The sequence below is a fragment of the Triturus cristatus genome, chromosome 3_2 (assembly GCF_964204655.1).
Source record: "Triturus cristatus chromosome 3_2, aTriCri1.1, whole genome shotgun sequence".
NCBI lineage: Eukaryota > Metazoa > Chordata > Amphibia > Caudata > Salamandridae > Triturus > Triturus cristatus.
The window spans coordinates 734777116-734795763 of record NC_140584.1 but is presented as its reverse complement, the minus strand read 5'-3'; the positions used below and the strand labels follow the sequence as shown (position 1 = coordinate 734795763).

The window sequence follows — 18648 nt, the reverse complement described above, 5'->3', positions numbered from 1 at the left end:
GTAACCGACTCTGTTGACGACCCGTCGCAGGATTCTGTGTCCTGAAAGCTCCTCCGAGAGTAACGCCTCACTTCGTAACGCAACCCTGGTCTCACCGACTCCGTCAACGAGCCATAGCTTGCACCACGTCCTGAGGGCACCGCACTCCGCAACGCTTTGCTACACGCTGCAAGGACTTCACCGACTCTGTTGCTGCCCGGCCCGAACATCGACCGGCTCTGTCGCCGCACCATGACCTGCCAGCACCGCAGCGAGCACAGTCTCACCCTACAACGCAAGCCCTGGTCTCACCGACTCCGTCAACAAGCCGCTGACTGCACCACATCGTGAGTACACAGCTCGCAGCAATGCTCCGCTTAACAATACAACCGCAACATTTGCCCAGACTGACTTGCACCGACGTGTTGGTCGCAACAAGAAAGGTACTGTGTCCGAGTCTGTCAACGCTTTAACTGGCCCGTATCGACGCTGTCGGCGGCAATTGTTAGACTCTGTCGTATTCAGGATAGCGGTAGCCCCCGGAGGAGCTACCGAGTCAGAAGAACTGTGTTTTATTGATTTTCCTGCAATTTAAAGTTTATAGCTGAAAGAAACAGTTAGTTATAGATTGCTTACCTTAGAATTTCCCCCAGGCGTTAGACTGGATACGGAGAATTTTCGTCAGCAGTACCCCTGCACGTCGGAAGGTAGCGTCGGTCGACTCCGCGTTCCTCGTTGGTGTCGTGGTCGCCGGGATGACGTCGCGGTAGCTACATAGATCCCGCCCTCTCGCGCTGATGTCAGTTCTTTCTTTTTCCGCACCAGCCAGCGCAGATCCGGAGAGAGCGGTACCTCCATTCACTTTTTGACTGATTTTTTGCCGACTTTGTCGACATCGTTTTTGAGTCTTCGACTCCTGGTGCACGTCAGAGATGCCCGGCTTCAAGGCTTGCGGTTCCTGTAGCCGACTGATGTCGGTGATGGATCCGCACTGCGTGTGCCTATTCTGCCTGGAGCGTTACCACGACCCCAAGTGGTGCTCCGACTGCCGGACCATGAATCCAAAGTCTTTGCGGGAGCGGTCCTGAAAGCATATCGAGGCCCTGCAGTCGGCTTCTCGCCGCTCAAGGTCCAGATCGCGTTGGGGGTTGAGGGACCGGTCGTGGAGCCACCATCATTCTTCTTCCAAGTCACTTGGGGTCAGGTAAGTCGAAGGACAAGAAGAAGTCGAAGAAGCTTCGTCGCTCTTCGACTTCTACCTGTCCGTCGACCGACGCGACGAGGCATGCGGGTGGTGCCCCTCCCGCGGCTCCACATGTGGAGCCCAAAGGGTCGTCTCCTGGTTTCCCTCCCTTTCCGGGACCTGGAGCGACCCCTGCTCAGCTTCGTCAATTTTACTAAGCGATGCACGCCATCTTCAAGCAGCCCGAGTCTGCCGGCGCGCCTTCAGGCCCTGCGGTCTCGGCTGGGGGCCCTGGGCCTTCGACGCCGGCGGATCCGGCACCACAGGGTCCCCTTGGATCCAGGCCTGGATCCGGATCGGCACCGGTCGACCTAGTTACACCTCCTCCGGTGCCGCTTCCACTAGCGCCACATCCACAGCCGACGCCAATTGTGTTCCCTGGCCTCCATCCCGGATCCGGCGCCTACGGGTACTTTTGTGCCTTTGTTCTACCCTGACTCTTTTAGACTGGGTTGGCAGCCAGAGGAGGGTGAGGCAGACTGGGAGGGGGTCTGGAGACCCTTTAACTGACCAGTTAGGCTATGAACCGGACTGGGGAGAGGAACTGGGGTAAGCCAGAAGTCTGGTTAGCTCACCAGACCTTGGCATGTTGTCTCCTCCTGCCATGGCTACGGAGGAGGGAGAGTCTTACGCAGTGGTGTTGCGTAGGGCGGCCGAGGCTCTCCGCCTCGAGCTACCTACGGTGGCAGCCAAGACTAACCTCTTGACAGAGGTGCTACAACCGGCAGCGAGATGTTCGGAGCCCCTGTTGCCATTTAATGAAGCCCTAACAGACATCCTTTTGGGCACCTGCTCCAAGCCCAAAACAGTGGTTCATGTGCATAGGTACATTCCCCGACGCCACCAACCGGCCCGGGCAGCCTCACTTTCCTCTCCCAACACCCCACCCCTGAGAGCTTGGTGGTCCAAGCCTCCACCTCCAAGGGCGAATTCCCTAACGCTCCACCTGATAGGGAATCCAAAAAGTTGAACCATCTTGGGAAGAAGTTTTCTTCCTCCAGCTTGGGACAGCAGTCAGTAAACACTGCATGTCTATTGGGCCGTTACACCCAATCCATGTGGGATACGGTTGCACAAGTGCTGCCTTAAAGCCCGGAGGAGGCCCGGGCGGTACTCTCTCGTGCAGTTGCCGAAGGGAGAGACGCAGCGAAGTTTACCATCTGCTGTGGGCTGGATACTGCCGACTCACTAGGCAGGACGATTTCCACATCGGTAGCCCTTCGATGCTACGCCTGGTTGAGGTTGACTGGTTTTTCAGGGGATGTCCAATCCACCCATATGGACATGCCCTTTGATGGCCGTCGCCTATTCGGTGACAAAGCAGACAACGCACTGGACTCTCGAGTTACGGCCAGGTCCTTGGGCCTCTCTACCACCCGCCCAGTGCAGTCTGCTTTTCTCCCCTTTCATGGCTACGGAAGGGGTGCCTGCCATGTCCTGCCCAGAGCCACAGGCCAGGGCAAGCTGTTCAGCCCCTGCGCGGCTGGGGACGTGGGTACCGCCGCCGTGGTACTGGGGGCCAGTGGGCGGGCCAGTCCACCACAGCCCCCTCTGCAGCAGCCTCCAAACCCTCCAAGTCCGACCTTTCAGGGCCACCAAACACCAGTGGGCGGCAGGATTCGCCATCACCTCCCCCACTGGCGCACCATCATGTCAGACAGGTGGGTTTTGCAAATAGTCCGAAGAGGCTACTCCCTCCCCTTCGAGACTGCCCCTCCATCCATGCCACCTCAGTACCATCGCATGTCGGAGGATCATCTGGCCCTTCTCCAACAGGAAGTTTCAGCACTCTTGGCCAAGGGAGCGCGTTCCTGTCCCAGAAGTAGGTCGTGGTGGCTATTCGCACTACTTTCTGGTGCCCAAGAAGGACAAAGGGCTGCACCCTATCTTAAATCTCAGGAACGTCAACCACTTCCTCCGGAAGGAGAAGTTCAAAATGTTGACGCTCACTCAGGTCCGGTCTGCCCTTGACACTGGAGACTGGATGGTAGCGTTGAACTTCCAGGACGCCCATTTTCACATCCCCTTCCTGCCGGCGTTACCTGCGGTTTCACTGTAGGCCACAAGCATTTTCAGTTTACCATGCTCCCCTTTGGCCTTACCAGTGCCCCTCGGGTGTTCACGAAAGTGATGGCGGTGGTCGCAGCTCATCTGCGGGGATCAGGGGTTCCAGTCCTCCCCTATCTCTACGACTGGCTGTTGAAGGCGGGCTCGCCCCAGGCCGTCGTCTCCCACCTCCAGACTACAGCCGGCCTCCTGCATTCACTGGGGTTCTCCATCAACGTGCCAAAGTCACCCCAGACTCCCTCTCAGAAGCTCCTCCTTATCGGAGCGGTTCTGGAAACACCGCAGTTTCGGGTATATCCTCCAAACAGCGAGTTCGTAATTTTCGGGCTATGATTCTGATCTTTCAGCCTCTATCCCGTGTTTCGGTCAGGATGACCCTCAGGCTACTGGGCCTGATGGCCTCCTGCATCCTGCTGGTGGACCATGCCAGATGGCATATGCCGGCTCTGCAGTGGGACCTGAAGTTCCAGTGAGTACAACATCAGGGAAACCTGTCCAATTGCATCCAGATCTCAGAGGGGCCTGCACACCAATTGCAGTGGTGGCTAAAGAACCAGGATTGGATTGACAGCAGATCCCTCTCCCTTCCCCAACCAGAATTCACAGTGGTGACCGATGCATCACTTCTGAGATGGGGTGGCCACATGCGGAGGCAGAGATCAGAGGCCTCTAGTCTCCGGCGGAGTCCAGGCTCCATATCAACCTTCTGGAGCTTTGGGGGATTCGTCTTGCACTCAAAACTTTCCTTCCCTCTGTCCGGGGAAGAGTAGTGCAGGTGTTCACAGACAACACCACCACTATGTGGTACTGCAACAAGCAAGGCGGGCTGGGGTCGTGGAACCTATGTCAGGAGGCTCTCCGCCTCTTGACATGGCTGGAACATCAGGTCATATCCCTGGTGTTTCAACATCTGGCAGGTTCCCTTAATGCTACGGCGGACGAACTCAGCCGCAGGTGCATGATGGATCACGAATGACGTCTTCACTCGGAGGTGGTGCAAGGTCTCTTTCAACAATGGGGAGAGCCTTGGTTAGATCTATTCACCACGTAAGAGAACGCACAATGTCAGCAATTCTGCGTGTTGGAATTTCCAAGGCGGCACTCTCTAGGCGACGCTTTTCGTCACTAGTGGAGTTGCAGTCTTCTATACGCCTTTCCGCCTATACCACTTCTGCCCAGAGTGCTGAAGAAGATCAAGCGCTACCAGGCCCAAGTCATTCTTGTGGATCCGGATTGGGCACGAAGAGTCTGGTATCCCAAGCTGCTACACATTGCCGTTGATTCTCCGATGTCGCAGCAGCAGGGGACAGTTCTCCACCCGAACCTGTCCAGCCTCCACCTCCTTGCGTGGAGATTGAGCAGCGGCAGTTGACTCCTGAAGTCTGTGATGTTATCTTGGCAGCCAGGCGTCCCTCCACTAAGATGGTATACGCCTGCAGATGGAACAAATTTGTGGCATGGTGCACAGCAAAGGCTGTGGATCCCCTTTCCGCCCCTCTTTCTGAGGTCCTCTTGTTCCTCCTTTCTTTGGCCCAGCAGGGCTCTGCTCTGGGCACTCTAAAGGGCTACCTCTCGGCCATTTTAGCCTTCCTTAGACTTCCTGACCAGCCTTCTATTTTCAAGTCCCCTGTTGTAAATTGCTTCCTTAAGGGCATTACTCATCTTTTTCCTCTTGTTCCTTTCGTAATGCCCCAGTGGGACTTGAACTTGGTTCTTACATATCTAATGTGCGCTCCCTTTGAGCCGCTACATAACTGTCCTCTGAGGCTTCTGACCTTAAAAACTGTTTTTCTGGTGGCCATCACCTCTGCGCACAGGGTGAGTGGGCTCCAAGCACTTTCTTCCAAGCATCCTTTTCTGATTGTTCATCCAGACAAGGTTGTCCTTCGAACTCGTCCGTCCGTCCTTCCTTCCCAAAGTGTTTACTCCTTTCCATATTGGACAGACCATCACATTGCCCACCTTATTTCCGCCTCTGCATCCTTCCAATGTAGAAGAGGCTCCACCGTCTGGATCCAAAACTTGTGTTTTCTTTTACTTGGATCGCACAAAACAATTCCGGGTGGATGATGTGGGCGCCAAAATAGGTCGGGCCGTGCACAAACGGACCATTTCCAGTTGGGTCGTTTTGTGCATCAAAGCATGTTATTCCTTGGCAAAGAAAGAGCCTCCAGTGGGGTTGCGTGCCCGATTCACCAGGACGACAGCAGCAACCACTGCTTTGGAACGTGGAGTCTCCCTTAATGACATCTGTCAGACAGCTACGTGGGCATCGCTGCACACATTTACAAGACACTACTGCCTGGACAGCCAAGTCCGGAGACACAACATTTTCTGCCGTTTTGTTCTCCAGGACTTCCTGGTGTGAACTTAGTTCGCAGACCCACCTCCCGGGTTGGTATTGCTGGGGTATCTATTCTAAGGTAAGGAATCTATAACAAACTTTCTTTCAGATGAACAAGTTACTTACCTTCGGTAACAATATATCTGTAAGAAACATAGGTTAGTTATAGATTCCTTACCGCCCCACCCATCCTCCCCATTGTGCGAACTGATTTCTGGGGTTAAGGACTTCCTTTCGGGGCCCTAGTTTTGTGCACCAGTGGTCAGTGTCTTGCATGGCTCAGCGCTTCTGGGGTGGAAAGTTGTGTACAGAACTGACGCCAGAGCGCGAGGACGGTGTCTATGTAGCTACCGTGACGTCATCCTGGCGACCACGATGCCAACGAAGAACGTGTAGTCGACCAACGCCACCTTCCGACGCACAGGAGTACTGCTGACGAACAACTTTCCAGATCCAGTCTGACGCCTGAGGGTAATTCTAAGATAAGGAATGTATAACTAACCTATGTTTCTTACAGGTATATCATTACCGAAGGTAATTAACTTGTTCGTCAGGACTGGCCTTCAGGTCCTGGTCTCTTTCAAGCCACCAGAGGCAAGCAAGGTGCCGGTCCGTCACTGACATTTGTCTGTGAACAGCACCACAGGGCTTGAAGCTGGCCTTCTTTGATTACATTTCTGCCACACAAGGAGGTGAGTCCTCCAAAAAGACTTCGACAAAATGTCAGAAAATAAATCTTAGCCAGAAAGTAACTAAGGGGTAGATCTGCTCTGACTGGCATTGAAAGAAAAGAACTGACAGCGCGCCTAGGTAGCACCTATATAGGCACCGCAAATGTCACTTCTTGTGTGGACGCAGATGCCACTCGGAGCCGAACGACGCCACATACCGGTGTGCAGGTGTACTGCTCACGAAAAATTTCAGGATCCAGTCTGACACCTGGGTATAATTCTTGGGTAAGGAATCTGTGGCTAGAAGTCTCTATCAGATCTTTCTTTTACATTGTTATTGTTTTCGCAAGTGAAATATCAGCCTCTAGTGAGTTTTGAATGGTTTCTGAATAAAAGTCACTATTTTTATTTGGTTTTCTTCTTTCTAACATTATCTGGTTTTTGTCATAAGAACTGTCCTAGTTGTCTTACCTTTTAGCCTGCATGCTGCTGTTTTAGACCTTCTTATCCTTGCTTACTGTTCGTTACTTTTAGATACTGAATGCTGTACTATTTGTTGACAGGTGGAAGAACACTCCCCTCGATGAAGCTAGGCATTTTGGGCACCATGATGTTGTAAAGATCCTTCAGGAATACCAGAATAATTACAAGCCTCTAGAGGAGCCCTCTAATGGGAAAGAAGATGACACAGTACACAAAAATCTGGATGGATTGCTATAATGTCCTGATCGAGGCGATCTTATGCGTCAGTTTATTGTGTAATTGTGAAAAGTTGTCAAGGAGCGTGTGTGTTTTTTATCTTATAGTGATGTATATTTTATTGAAGTCGGTATGGTTATTTCATTGTTACTGCAGTGTTCTTGCTCAGGAAAAATATGATCTTACGGAAAACACCAACAAAATAACCTTAGAGCGTCCATATTTGTGGATTCTGCTAAGCGCATATTAGCGATTTGAAACTATCATGCAAATTAATTCGCTTTACGCTCATCCCTGGAGAGAATGCAACGCAGGCAATGTCACCTCATGTTCAGAATGGCCGATTTGCTCTCACGCTACACTATACAACCAACTGTGGAGTTCCCTTTCAGTTATAGGAGCAAAGGATCTGCCTGATGTGCTTTTGCAAGTCGCAAACCTTTGAGGGACAGATTGTTCTCTATAAGATGTGCAATACGCATCGTCTGACCTTTCCCCCAGAAAGGCTTCCAAAGGGTGAACAGCTAGATTTCGACGAGAAAGGGAAAATGAGAGGTATCTTTGAATGCTGCTGGCAGATTTGCGTGGTGGCTAGATGAGTGGCTGTTGCTTGTGCAGTACACCTTCTTTCTGGAGGTAGATGTTTACAGTCGAATACAGAACCTAAGGGAGTATGCAGCGATGTATGAGGATTATCAATGAGGTTCCGGAAGGCAGTGATCATTACTAGTGTGCTGGCCTGCTTTGGGAAACCCAGCTACACAGCAAGGACACAGGCTGGCGTCAAGGGCATACAACATGCACTGGGGTCGAGGGCAGAATGCACTTAATATTGCGACTCTAGAAGATTGCACTTGTAGCCACACACAGGCCAGGGCCTAGCATGGTTAATAAGGGAGGTTGGTGCAAGATCTGTATGGGAGTACTGACAAGCTTCTACAGCCGGTCTCTGTAGAATCACAGATGTGCAGTCATTAGGTTGAACTGGTTTGTCTACACATTGAATGCACTCCTTCATTCTGATAAGTGGGGCACTGAAGGCTCGGAGTATGAGTGTAACTGTGTTCTTTTCTATGGTAGATATGGCACATACATCCTCCTTGTGGTTTAGGGAGACAAAGCAACAATGAATTGCACTACTGTCATTTATTCTACTTAATCATGTTGCTTTTAAGACGTTTGGAGAAGACAAACATGTTATTTTAGCTATATTTATTTCAGCAGGTGTTTCAAACAAAACTGTCTTATACCTTTGTTTTATGACCAAATCGCACAGAAGAGTGGACATTGGCAGCATTTATCATTTGTTTATGATTTTGTTTTCAAATGCATCCCTAGTTAAACTATTTAAATGATGTCGTTTCCTTTCCATGTTCATGTTCAGTTGGCTTCCTTCATGGTCTGGTACAAATCCCGAGACCGCTTCAAATCTCCCTGCCCAGGACGCCTGATTAATAGATTTCAAATGGTGTGATAGTAGCCTGGCGGAAACCATTCCTTACGGTGATAGCGTACATGCACTTAAATGGGAAACGAATAGGCGCCACATCCATCAGCAAGAGTACTGCTTTTATGACATCAAAGGTAATCCTTTTAGTCTTGGCAGCAGGCTGTAAACCTGATTGTCTGATGCTGGTCATGCCTGCAACGTGTGTTGTTGAAGGGCATCCTCTTCACCTGAGATCGACACAATCACCTTCGGTTGTATACGTTGTTTCCACACGCTGAAGGTAAAATACAATAGAGAGCAGCACTATTAATAAAAGTGATGCTTTCATGTGACACTCAGGAGCCATTTGAAATGGTGGCACGGTAAAGCAGCGTGTATCGTGTTTGACCAGCTGCTCTAATCCGAGGCAGTCACAGGCGTTAGCGTCAAGTAAAAGCCATGTTGACCTGTCCTTTGGATTTCCCCTGCATTGCTCCTTAGGGAGTGGTGTGGGAGTCTGGCTATAGTCGTAAGACTCTGGTGGTGCTGTAACAGTGCTGACACCATGGGCCGTATTACACATGACTGCGCCGGCACTACTTGTCGCTCTGCGCTAGAGTACGTTTGTGTTTATGTGCGTTTCTGCGCTATTATAATATGCGCCCAGACGCAAACGCCCATAAACACGGAGCATTACAAACCGATCCTCCGTAATGCCATCGGGCGCATGCTCTGGCGCACATCGACCGCTAGCGCCGGCGCAGTCATATGTAATACGGCCCCATGGGTCAAAGACTCTAATCTCGCGCTCATATAGATCCCATAGATCCCAAGCAGCAGCATCTCTGGCACTGTTTTCTAGTACCTAGGATTAGCTTTTCCAACTCAATACTTTGTTTTTACAAGGTCATTCAAACGTGTATAGCCAGTTTGACGAGGGCCAGGAGTCGTTCCTCTTCAGAGCAAAGGTTGCCCTAGGAGGAGCTTTAATTGTCAGAAAACACAGAGTAGATTGAAAGAGCTGCCCCATGCTGCTTCAAGGAGAAGCTCACAGTCGATACAATATGAAAATATATATACAGCAGAAAGCAAAATACATGATAGCCCGGAAGCATGTTTTTTGGCTACTGAGCCCTCCACGCACATGGAAGCTGGGTCCAATATATCTTTATTATCTAAGATCGCCCATAAGTGAATCTTATAACAAGCAGATAACTGCACAGTGGACACTTTCTCCCTCATATCTGTGGAAATATGCAGATATGGCTTTTGACTGATTTGATTGCTCTGCAGAGCTTTTCAGAAGTCCTGTCTGAATTTGGCAGCTCTGTAGTTCTCACATATAAAGCTGGACTGTTAACTTTTGCCTCTTGTTGCTGTCCGTGAGCAGACCCAATCCGTGCCATGGAGATTCATATATTTTCCCAAGAATAAGGGAAGATTTACACCCATATTCAAGATCAGCGACGTTTTCAAGTTTGTTCCTGAAAATAGGTACACCAAAATGTACATCTTTCTGAATCTTGCATGCAAGTCAGTAGAGGATTTAGCATCATTCTTTATTACACTATGGACCAGGTTCTCAAACGAATCACAGAACACAGTGCAGCAGCTAAATATGCTGTGCTGCACTGCGTGACAGGGAGGTAGCAGGAGAGTGCTACATCTACAGAGATGGCTCTCTCCTGCCCTCTTCCTAGGGCCGGCGCAGCGATTAGTTGCCGTGCCCCAGGCACATACCTTAGCGCCATAGTGCTAGGTTCCGGTCCTGAGTCAACTATAGGTTTTGTACAGGAAGGGTACCCTTCCTCTACAAAATTCTATGGCTAGACAAGTTAAAAACCTTTTCCTACTTTGTATGTGTGCTGTATTGTGCAGTACACATGCAAAGTTGGGAAAGCAAGGATAAATCAAAACAAGTTTTAAGTTAAACCCTGTGTACTAATATTAGTAGATAGGGTTTAGCATCAAAAATCATGGGTGGTTGCATAGGAACGCCCATGTATCACGCATGTAACGCCCCCTTGTAGCAAAGTAATGCAAAGCAACTTTTCGCGCTTCTTAGCGTTACTTTTCCATACAAACCAACACAAATACCAATTTGCGTTTGTTTGTTACTCTGCCAAAAGGTTTATTGTCAGTTTAGCGTTTAAAAGTAATGCTAACCCGAAGATAAATCTTTGTGACTCTTGGCCGCTCTTCGTTGTTGATGGATTGCCTTTCATGTGTTATCTGAAGCACTCTGACACTGAACTCAATTCTTTTAAAAACGTACCCCTTATTCTGTCATTGAGACTTTTATAAACACTCTTAGTAAAGGTTTATATTTGTCCGATGCATGCTTTAAATTACACTTTGTGTCTACGACGTGTACTTCTGAATGTCTTTGATTCTGATGTGGCTGAATGTCTAAATGACTTTTAGCCTTGCGTAAGCTCAAATTCTTTAAATGGGAAATCGCAGTCCTAGCACTGATGGCATCAGCTCGGTGAGTTGGTGAACTTTAAACATTTTCTACCATGCTGCAATTCACAATGCTTGAAAAGGGTGAAAATGTTCCTTGGATTATGGGCACCTTCATACTGATCAAAGTCTCGAGAAGGAGACTTTTTGCCTCACTGGCTTTGTTCGAACTACAGTAAACATTGTATGGCAAGCAAGCAAGTTTAACTTGTATTGCGTATTGTGATCACTGTAGCTTCTCGCACATGCAGATTAAGAGTTTTCCTTTCCCCTGAGTGATAAAAACCAATTCCATGAAATCCAAATAAAGCATTCGACCCTCCAAAGCACATGCAAGAGTCTAAAGAAGGTTGCATTATAACTGATGACCTAGTTATTTATACAGGAACACTGCTTTAAGTAATCTCCATCATATTCAGAAATTAGATTCTTTTGGGAGGCCATAAGTAAGACTTTAGAAGCATTCCCTGGTACTTAGTGCCTTTTTTACTGCATGTGGATCAGTGTTCAGGTTATTACCAAGGCCAATTGTTTTCTCGCTTAGTCCATGATATGTCTTTAGAGAATATGTGGTAAATAGCACAACATTGTGATGCCACTGTGTTCCCATTTTTGCAAACAACTATGTCCAAGCAATCCATTTTCTCTAATACTAATCTCAGTTACATTTCTGAGGCTTCAGAAACATTCACTTTAATGGAACTGAACACATTTGGAGCATTTTGAAAAGCAATTGGCATTATACAAATGTGCAATAGGGCATAGATGGTAAACTAATCATTTTAGGCAGCCACAGTTTCAAAGTTCAGTGAATGATAAAGTTGAAATATACAAACCCATTGGCTGTTCCAGGATCCTAATGCTGTTGCTAGGAACCATCACATTTCTTTCAATTTAATTCCTGTAATGGCTTTCGACCGGGCCTTTTAACTTGTCTTGTTTGAAATGAGATTGTTTACAGGTTATGTCCACGTTGCACTTGCATCAAGATTTCTCCAGCATTGCCTTGTATGCTGCATAAATGAAATATAACCCACGACTTGCAATCAGAAGTATGCGCCTTAAGGGTAAAATGGTGCGACTTTGCATCAAGCTGATAAGACTGTCTGATGGAAGGATGTAACTGACTGTAGGGTAGCACGTCATTTTTAGGAAGCACAGGTAGGTTTCATTAGAGCACAAACTCTATAGAGTCCAGATGAAACTACAGCCTACATAGATTTTAAATTAAAATGTTTTGATTAAGTGTTCACACAATCTTACTGTGTTATTGGGCCGAAAATATTACCTCTCAAACACGTATATTATCTCTATACTGCCATTTTCACTTAATCTGTATTCACAAAGATCCTTGATGCTTTTCTAAATCACTATGTATTTTTAAACTATGGAATATGTTCACAAGAAGCAAGTATGTTTTCCCAAAAAGTGTACAGTAGGCAAGAGATTAAGTAACTTGAACACACTTATGGAAATTCTTCACAGGCGGCATGCGTATAAATACAACATATTTTACCTTTCTGAGAAGTACACACACCTAAGTATCAGATTGTGCAATAGCCATACTTGAATATTATGCCGGGACTTTGTTGCAAGTTGCATTACTGTAATTAATGAGAAACGGGTAATGAAGGTAAAACAAAACCTTTTCTGAAAGGTAAGAAGAACAGGCAATTTTGGGTTAAAAACTTCCTTCAAATAGGACCAAATAAATGGCACCTCCTTCTCTCCGTACACATGTACAGGAAGAAACTTCAAAAAGGTATGCAAGGCACACAAGTTGTATAATTGATGTACTGCTGATATGGTTATCAAAACATCTCCCACAAGTCTTCAGAAAATATTCACAAACTTGTACCAGTTTTGTTTTAAAATATTATTATACATGTTTTTTATAAGAATAATTAAATACTTCCTCACTAAGTGTAACATGTATATTTTTGCCTCAACATTGTTATTTTGTACCCCTGGATCCCCCCCTCCTGTTAAATGTTAAATCATGGAAAGGCGTCAGAATTGCAAGTTTGTAATAGACCATTAGTTACATTTCCAAAATAAGGAAGAACAGTGTCCGTTTTTTTTTATTTGACTAGCAAATATGACAACTATTATATAGAAACAAAGAAGTCTTCAATCCCCTTTTGTACAAAATTTAATTAGGTGTCTGATTAGATATAGCAAGTTGGTTCCTGTAATCCATATACATCAACACCAGATATATATATACATCTATATCTGTATATATATATATATATATATATATATATACATATAGATATATATAATGGACTATTTAGTCTAGCAAATTTATGTACATTTTTCATAACCATCCTGGAGAAGACAATTGAATCTGGGCTAAAACACAGCATCAGCAGTTTCTCCTTTGCTAACTCTTGTGCAGTAAGTAGCACATTAGACTAGTCTGGTTACAATCACAAAAAATACTTCATAGCAACATATACAACAAGTAGAGATTGCTTATTTTAAGTTTTAGTTTTGTATGTAAGTATGTTGGATACTATGTGAGATTTTAAAATAATGTTATTCTAGTGATCATATATTTGTCATAACTATCTTTGTTGTGATTCTGGTGCTGCCAAGTCAGGCATTGAAGTGTGGATTCCATGAACCAAAGCATCATAACTATACCTATAATTAATTACATGTTGTGTGGGGGTACTGAAGACATCCTTATTTCTAGATAACTGACCCAGATAACCCTGGACTTCAAACATGTTACGATGCAGCTTCCCTTATGTGTTTTGTATTAATGTGAAAGCTCATGCAAGCTAAACCTGCTGCCCAACCACGGTTCTAGAGAAATATTTTCGACAGTCTAGAATATAATTGGTGTTTTCTTATAAAAGTAATTTAGCGTTTTCTCACATTGATGGTCTTAAGCACTGTTCAAAGCAGGGTACTTTGTTTTGCATCTTCAAAAGCTGTCAACTGTTTTTGTATGCATTTACGGCTCATGAGTAAGACATTGAAATAATGGTTTGTTGTTCAAATACTGATGTTCTCAAAATGTCCCAAAGAGTTTCTGTTCAAATGTTTTGCACAGTTGTATTTATAGTTAATCTTTTTTTAGTGCTTATTTAAACATGACTTCATTTCTGTTATTCTGTATACGATAATGTGTTGTACTAGAAAGTTTAGTTTAACATAAATATTTCTAATGGCATTTATATGTTGCCATTTATTGTTAAAGATTGGCTTGATATTTGATATATTGCATTTGTGAGGAGTCTAGACAGTGCTGAATGTATCTGCTTCCAGCAATTTCCCAAAAGTAAATATGTAATTTCAGTCTGAGGACAATGGAAGGCATTTATTTTCATTATAAACAGATTTAGTGGTGATTTATAGCATAATAAACATGATTATGTCCAAACCGAGTTACTTTTCATTATAAGGATGCAGGTGAACCATTTACTGTAAATATCATACCTCTAAATTATTCATATATCTGCATTTCCTTCACCTTTGAGGTATAGTTAGTCCACAGTGAACTGAATTACAAAATTCAAATCACTGACACTTTAATTAAAGATCTTACTTAAGAAAGTTTAAACATATGTTTTGAAATATTTTTAGTGTCCAAAATGTACTTCTTCATTTAATCTTGGCTCTCAGCCAACACGTTTCGCCCCCTAACAACTTGCTCACTTGGGGCTATTTTAAAGCAAAAAGTAGGTATGAAGTTACTTGCGCTTGAGTTTTTTTAGAGTGGGTTATTCGTAGTCTGATAATGTCTTGGACTGTCAAGCTAACCTAATCGATCTGAACTTACCTGACACCCACCTCAGACCACAATAAAGACCAGTGGGACAGATCAATGTTAAGCTGATTTACCAGCTGGAGCCTCTGTAGAAAGCTTTAGGCTTTTGATGAGGCCATTTAGTTGTATTTGCTTCTCAGAAGACAGGATCCTCTAAGGGCGCCCTCTGGACCTTCAGTAGTTTTCTTGTTTGCCAATCAGCTGCCAGTCACCCATAGCATGGCACCACATGGCTTCACCTTTTGTTTTGACTAGTCAGAGCATTCTGGCACTTTCAGCAGATACATCAGCATATGGCAGTGCTGGTGGTGCTAGCTCTGACTATAGGTATGGATCGAGCAATTTTTAAATCAATTTAAACTCCAGTGAAAGACCTGACTCAACTGTGAAACATACACAAACTACTTTTGGGAGAGAAAGGTGCTAGAAACTAAAATAATTAACACAAACAAGGTATCATTGACATTACAGGATCTCATTATTTTGTATTCAGATGCCAAGGATTCCCTGCACCACATCTAAGATCAGACGAGGATGACAATGAGGCACCACAAGCAACTCCAGATCAGATTTGGCCTAGTTAGTCCTCATCAGTGAGGTATGCCTTGGATCTTGTGGCACAAAGAGCAAGGGACAGACATCGAGGTATACTCTTGAACACTTAGGGCATTACATCTAACATACAAAAGGTGATGGCACTATTGACAGACGCTCTGGATAGCATTCCACCCCATCCTTTTATTTTTGCGTTAGACAGAGGCCTGCCTTATGCTATTTTATAGTGACCCTGCTCCTTATAGGAACAGCCCACCCTGAACTGCAGGACAAAGCACCGTGCAGAAGATACTATAGAGTGCACAGCTAAGGCTACCAAGACCTAATTTCACAGATTCATAGACACATCTTTCCTGGGAGTCTATACATAAACTATCTCAGGCCACCCCTGTCCTGGCAGCTCGAGTGGGCCTAAGGGCCTAAGCCAAGATCACCTGGAATTATACGGTAGGGGAGGACTGAATTATACAGCAATAAGGACAAGTTACTTACCTTCTGTAAGTGGTAAGACTCTATCTAGCCACAGATTCCTTAACTTAGAATTGTCCCCATGCGTCAGACTGGTTCCAGAAAAGTTTTGTGAGCAGTACCCCAGGTGGCGGCGATCGGCTGCACATGGCGTCATTGGTGTCATCCTCACTGGAAGTGACGTACGGTGCCTTTATTGGTGCCACCCTAGCGCGCTGACGTCAGTTACTTTTCTTGACTTTTCATGCCAGGAGTGCGGAGCCACAAAGAACACTGACCACTGGTGTCGAAAATTAGGGCCTTGAAAGGGGAAAGCCCCGTCCCTAGAAATCCATTTGCAGAGTGGGGAGAATGGGTGGGTCGGTAAGAAATCTGAGGCTAGATAGAGTCTCTACCAGATAAGGCGGTACCAAAGGTCAGTAACTTATCCATCTGATAGAGACTTCTAGCCACAGATTCCTTACCTTAGGATAGATACCCAAGCAATACCTCTCCAAGGTGGGTCTGTGAAACAATATCATACCAAGAAGTCCTCCAGGACCCAATGGGCAAAGTGCCCCCCCACCCATCCCCCCCGATGGACTGAACTGTCCAGGTAGTAGTGTTTTGTGAATGTGTGCGAAGAACCCCACATTGCTGCATGGCAGACATCCAGGGCCAGGACTCCGCATGCTAAAGCAGTGGTCACAGCCTTGGCTCTGGTGGTATGAGCTTGAAAACCCTCAGGGGTTGCTTTTTGGCCAGTGCATAGCTGATTTTAATGCAGAGCACAATCCGTTGGGAGATGGTGCATTTCAGCACAACCTTTCCCTTCTGCACTCTGACATACCCCACGAAGAGTTGGTTGTCCACCCAGAACTCTTGTGTGGTCAAGATAGAATGACAGCGCTCTTTTTAGATCCAGACAGTGAAGTCGCTCTTCTTCCTTAGAGGGATGATGCGAATCAGAAAAAAGTAGGCAGACTGATGGACTGCCCTTTATGAAATGGAGTGATGACTTTTGCTAGATAAGAGTCTCTAGTTTGGCGAACCAGCTTGTCTGGGTAGAAGTTCTGGTGTGGAGGCTTGGATGACAAAGCCTAAAGCTGACCGGGCATATGTTATTGCCACCAGGAAGGCCGTCTTGATGGTAAGGAGCCTGAGAGGACAGTTGTGCAAGAGCTCAAAGGGAGCGCACATTAGTACGAGATTAAGGTACCCCTGAGGCATGACAAAGGGAGAGGAAGGAAACTTATGTTGTAAACCTTTCAAGAACCTATATACAATAGGGGATTCAAAGAGGGCTGGCTGGCTGGTCAGGAAACCGCAGATAGGTTGAGATAAGAGAAAGATAACCCTTTAAGAGGCCCAAAGCAGAGTTCAGCTGGGCAACGGAAAGATTGACGAAAAGAACCTGAGAAAGAGGGTCAACCTGCTTTTTTTCACACCATGCCACAAACTAGCACCAGCGGCAGGTGTATACCGTTTTGGAGGCGGGACGCCCGACTGCCAGAATAACATCGCAGACTTCGGAGCAAAGTTCGAAGGCTGTCAACTGTCGCCTCTCAATCTACTCGCAAGAACACAGAGTGTTGACAGGTTCAGTTGGACAACCCTCCCCTGTTGCTGTGATAGAAGATCCTCCTGAAGCAGCAGCCTGATTGGAGGACCAATGGCCATTCTCAACAGCTCAGGATACCAAACTTTCCATGTGCAGTCCAGAGCCACAAGGATGACTTGGGCCCGGTCATTCCTGATCTTCTAGAGAACTCTAGGCATGAGTGGTATGGACAGAAAGGAATACAGGAAGCCTGAGATGTGTCTCAGAGCGAGAGCAACCTTGGAAACTCTAGCCCACAAAACTGCTGACATTGCACAGTCTTGGAGGTGGCGAACCGATCTAACCAAGGCTCTCCCCACTGCTGAAAAAGACATTGCACCAACTCCGCATGGAGACACAATTCGTGATCCGCATCTGTGACTGAGTTTTTCGGCCCTAGAGTTCAGAAAGCCCGCCGTCCACAACCTTACCCCGCCCTGTGTGTTGCATAACCACATGGCTGTGGTATCCATGAACACCTGCACTAGCCTCTCTTTGATAGAGGGCAGGAAGACATTTAATGCATTCGGATCGCCTGGAGCTCTAAAAGCTTGATGTGTAGTACAGATTCCGCCGGAGACCAGAGGCCTTTGACCTCCACCTCTCCCAGATAACCACCCCATCCCAGGAGTGATGAATCTGTCAGTTCTGTCGGATCTGGTTGGGGTATGGAGAGGGATCTGCCGCTGACCGAATCACTGTACTTTAACCACCACTGCAGATCTTTTGCAATTCCCTCCGAGATCTCATATGTAACTTAGCTTCTTCTTTCCTGTTGGCATGTGTGCCCAGCAGGATGCACAAGGCCATTAGTCCCAGCAGCCTCAAAAGCAGTCGCACCAATATCTAGGATAGAGGCAGAAATATTGGCATCATTGCCTGAATATCCTGGACTCGAAGTTTGGGAGGATAGGCCGAAACTGCACAGTGTCCAGAATAGCACTCACTAACACATTGGTATATCTCCTACCAGAAGATATAAACACAAATACACAATAATACTTCAATTGCAGTAAGGTAAGTAGCACAAAATACAGTGGCCTCTAGGGGGAGACCAAACCATATATTAAGAAAGTGGAATGCGAACTGCGACCAAAGTCAGGACTTTGACCAGGAGACTCAGAGGAGCTGGGGACTCCAGGAACCACCCAAGGTAAGTACCCAGGAACCCCATGGAGGCTGTATGCAGAGTGGAAACACAAGCGTGTGTCCAAAAGAAGTCAACAGGGAAGTCGCAGTTGCAGTTTTTAAGAAGGACTCTTCCCAGTCAACCCTGAAGGAACCCTCCGGAAGACAGAAGGTTTGGAGAGTCACCCCGCCAGTGGATACCCCAGGAACCAGGAAACCTACACTAAGGAAGCCTGGTACAT

At 46.4% G+C, this 18648-nt stretch overlaps 1 protein-coding gene across 1 annotated transcript in view; it reads left to right on the top strand.

Annotated features, from left to right (window-relative positions):
* GLS (glutaminase) overlaps window positions 1-12828 on the top strand; it is a 932984-nt gene extending 920156 nt beyond the window's left edge. The window contains exon 18 of the mRNA XM_085648790.1: window positions 6868-12828. Within this exon, the coding sequence (XP_085504916.1) occupies window positions 6868-7024 (157 nt within the window). The 3' untranslated portion in view covers window positions 7025-12828. The remainder of the gene's footprint in view (window positions 1-6867) is intronic.
* The last annotated feature ends 5820 nt before the right edge of the window (window positions 12829-18648 follow it).